This window comes from Ziziphus jujuba, chromosome 10 (assembly GCF_031755915.1).
Source record: "Ziziphus jujuba cultivar Dongzao chromosome 10, ASM3175591v1".
Taxonomy (NCBI): Eukaryota; Viridiplantae; Streptophyta; class Magnoliopsida; order Rosales; family Rhamnaceae; genus Ziziphus; species Ziziphus jujuba.
Window position 1 is genome coordinate 2,835,089 of NC_083388.1, and position 4,498 is coordinate 2,839,586.

Genomic DNA, 4,498 nt, shown 5'->3' on the forward strand with positions numbered 1-4,498 from the left:
ATGCAGTATGAGGGCGTAATATCGTCAACACGAGTACATCAACTTCCATCTCAATAAGTATGCATATGTAAAAATATGTCAATGAGATGATATTTAATTATATTGATTATTGTTTTGTTATGAACAAGTATTTATTTTAAATTTTTATATTCTAATTATTTTGGACGAAGTTAGTTTGGGTTTTTTGCTATTATAATTAATTTTATATTTTAATAAATTTTTATGAAGATAAATCTAAAAAAATATAAAAGAAATGGCGGTTTATGAAGATAACTAAAAGTCGCCTAAAATATATAACGACATATAATAAGATCAATTTGCCGACTCATAAATTTTGCGACTCTACACAAAATGTCGCTTAAAGAATTATTCAATTTTTAGCGACATAAATATATTGTTGTATATGTCGCTAAATAGGTAAAAGAGTCGCTAAAAATTCATAAATATGCGACTCTTATAATTTGTCGCTAAAACATGAACGGTCGCTAATATGGCGACACTAAAAACTCCTCGCTAATTGTTACGGGTCGTTAAAAAACCGATCCACACAATTTGTCGCTAAAAATAATACGTCGCTAAATAGGCGACAAAAAAGCGTCACTAAAAATTCATGAGACGCTAATTTAGAGACACTAAAAAATAGTCGCTAAAAATATATGGTCGTTAAAAGAGAGACTCACATAATTCGTCGCAAAAAATAACGTGTCGCTAAATAGGTGACAAAAAAATGTGTCGCTAAAAATGAATGAGTCGCTATTCAGGAAGCATTTTTAGCGACATAATTATTTGGCGACGAATCACGTAAGTGTCGCTAAAAATTTTTTAGCGACTTTATTATAAAGAGTCGCTATTTTATTAGTCGCTATAAGTACATCACTGTATGAGTCGCTAAAAATTAAATGTGCGTCGCTAAAAATTTTTATTAGGCAACTGTTATTATACGTCGCCTGTTATCTTATATATTTCGGGACAGACATTTGGCGACTCCGTTAAATGCGTCGCTGTTTATTTAGTGCGACGCAGTACTTGTGTCGTGTATCAGCTCGATTCTAGTAGTGCACAGAGAGATTTTGTATTCAATATTAAGAACTCCCATCTTCCCGGAATGGAGCTAGCTAGCGACACTTTCAAAGTCTCTCATTAAATTTCAGCCTCATAGTTTCAAGTTTTGATAGAAAAAGAATAAGCATACAAATTTTCCATTTTCTTACGTTCACACATTCACATGTGGTTCCTCCACAAATATCACAAAAATTCTATCATAAAAAATTAATTTGAAATGACTAATGAAAAACAAGTAGCATAGTATTAGAGAAAAATATAAATAAAATAAAAGCCCACTTTCCATCAGCTTAAACTTTTGGCATCAGTGGTATTTCAACATGATACTAGAACCAGTGATCTAAGAGGTCATAGGTTCAAAACTCAACAATTTTATCCAAAAAATTAAAAAACACACGTAAAACACATGTAAGGCCCAAAAAGAAGTACAAAAGAGGCAGACTTACATGTGCGGGGAGTGTTAGAGAAAAATATAAATTAAATGAAAGCCCATCTTCCATCAGCTTAAGTGCATCCACTCGGATCTATATGTGTTGGAGAGTGTTAGAGAAAAATATAAATAACATAAAAGCCCATATGTGCTGGGAAGTATTAGAGAAAAATATAAATAAAATGAAAATCCACATTCTATCAGTTTAAGCTTTTAAGGAGTGTTTCAATGAAAACTTTTGAGATAAGTAGTATTTTAGCACATAGACTAGCACAAAAAGCACGGAGAGATTTTGTATTCAATATTAACAAATCCCATCTTTCTAGCGACACTTTTAAAGTCTCTCATGTTTTAACAGAAAAAGAATAAGCATACAAATTTTCCATTTTCTTACGTTCACACATTCACATATGGTTTCCTTTTAGTTCCAAAAATTTATTATATATAATACTGCCCATGCTGCAGTTGTAGTTTGTAACACAAATATAGCTCATAAATAACCATGGTTTCCTTGTTTGCTCATTCATTGCTCAACAAACAAATTTTCTTCTTCTTGTCAATCATGTATATCTACAGTTTATTCCATCAGTCTGGTTCATCTTTCTTCAAAAGTACTAGTGTGTCGTTTGTTGTTGCTGCTGCTAACGTTAATGAGGAAGCAGAGGCTCTGATAAAGTGGAAGCTCGGCCTTGACAACAAAAGCCAACATTTCCTGTCTTCGTGGCAACTCGAGGGCAACAGAAGCAGCAGCCATTGCAGTTGGCTTGGAGTTGGTTGCGACGAGTTGAAAAGAATCACCAATTTGAGCCTTCCCAACTCTAATTTAAGTGGTACACTTCAAAATCTGAGCTTCTCATCCTTTTCGAACCTCGTTTATATTGATTTTGTAAATAATTACCTTTATGGAGATATTCCCCTCAGCATTTACAGCCTTTCCAAACTCACTCATCTAAAGTTGGAGGTCAATAGCCTTACCGGGTTTCTTTCTCCGGCAGTGGCAAATCTTTCCAGTCTCTCCTACCTTTCTTTATCTGGGAATCAGCTCTCCGGAACGATTCCAAGAGAGCTCTGGTTGATGACAGGTCTTAGAACTCTTTACTTTGCCAGAACTCTTATCAGTGGCACCATCCCGAAAGAAATAGGAAACTTGAAGTCTTTAACATCGCTTTCTTTAGATAACTCCAACCTTACTGGTTCTATTCCTTCTTCTATTGGAAACCTAACCAATCTAGTTAATCTTTACCTTTTTGCCACTAATATTTATGGAAATATTCCAACGGAAATTGGAAAATTAAGCAATTTGAGAACGGTTTACCTTGATATCAATAATCTCTCTGGTGCACTTCCTTCTTCTATGGGAAACCTGACCAATTTGATAACCCTTAACCTTTATGACAATAATCTCTCTGGGGCGCTTCCTTCCTTGGGAAACTCGACGAATCTGAGTGTTCTAGATTTGATGCAAAACCAGCTCAATGGCTTTCTTCCTTCAACAATGAATAACTTGACCAGGTTAACGCATTTGGGATTGTCTTATAATGACTTCACTGGTCAATTGCCTGACCAAATATGCAGTGGTGGATCACTTGTGTATTTTCATGCCATTGAAAACCATTTTACAGGCCCAATACCAACAAGCTTGAAAAACTGCAGCAGCATTAGTAGAGTTAGGCTGGAAGGAAACCAACTGACAGGAAATCTTACAGAAGCTTTTGGTATACATCCACACTTGTATTATCTTAATCTAAGTGATAATAAATTGCAGGGTGAGGTTTCACCAAAGTGGGGGCTGTGCCAGAATTTGACAACCCTCGATATCTCCAACAACAATCTTTCAGGCTCCATACCACCTGCGCTTGGTAAGGCACCTCAGCTACAGTTACTTGACTTGTCCTCAAATCATCTCACGGGAAATATTCCAGAGGAACTTGGAAGTTTGAAGCTATTGCTCAAACTTATGCTAAGTGAAAATCAACTATCTGGAGAGATTCCTCACATAATCAGAATGCTACCTGATCTGGAGAGTTTAGACTTGGCAGCAAACAATCTAACTGGCTCAATTCCAAAAGAACTTGGAGGATGCTCTAAGATGATACAGTTGAATTTGGAAAACAATAAATTTGAGGGAAGTATGTCAGGACCCGTCCAGAATTCTTTCCCCGGAACCCTAGACAGCCCTGATCCCAGGGAAACCCTACCGAACCTTCCAACGGAAAATCCGGCAGAGCCTCCCCTAAGGGATTTACTTACCACAAAATTCCCTACACTGAAAACACACTTCTAAAATTATCCCCTTATTCCTCCCACAGTACTACAAATCGATTCCACAAATTGCAGCACTAAAAAAAATAAATACAGTAATCCAGTGCAAAATAAATACAACAAGAGTGAAAGAAATATTACAACTGCAATAAAAGAATAACAGGGTACTGCCGAACTAAAACAGCGAGGAAGATCAAGTCCGCTCCGAGTGAACACCGACAACCTGGTACCTAGAGGAACGAAATTTAAGAGTGTGAGATGCTAATCATCTCAGTGAGTGACCCTACTACTCTACACTATCATACCACGGTAATAGGTATATAAATAATAATTATTTGGAAATAATAATTTCTCTCAAACCCTTACAATTCTCTCAGTTGGAAAGGTTCCCCTTTTAAAACATTTTCACAAAACCCTTTATTCATATTTCCCGAAAACCAAGACATCAATTAAATACCAGAAGCGGTAACAATTATATTTTTAATTCCAATTCAGTTTCCAAACATTTTATTTTTAAAACACAGTTCTGAAAATCATTTGATGCACCCACTATATACCAGTGGCGCCAACAGTACCCAGCGTCCCAAGGTACCGCTAGACAGGAGGTTATAGAAAGAAACCGGCATACGGTCGCGTGGCGTCCCACTGCGCCGCTGCTAACCTGGTGTCCCGGCCAAAGGGGGGTGGCCGCCCTCTCCGATGGCATCCACAGGACACCCTCATAATATCAACCGCGCGCTACTC

General features: G+C 36.8%; 1 protein-coding gene across 1 annotated transcript; it reads left to right on the plus strand.

The window, feature by feature from the left end:
* Positions 1-2,054: 2,054 nt before the first annotated feature.
* On the plus strand, positions 2,055-3,508 carry LOC132799613 (MDIS1-interacting receptor like kinase 2-like). Its single transcript, XM_060811909.1, has 2 exons — positions 2,055-3,426; positions 3,480-3,508. Exons 1-2 carry the CDS (start codon positions 2,055-2,057, stop codon positions 3,506-3,508), a joined length of 1,401 nt encoding a protein of 466 aa, XP_060667892.1.
* Positions 3,509-4,498: the final 990 nt, after the last annotated feature.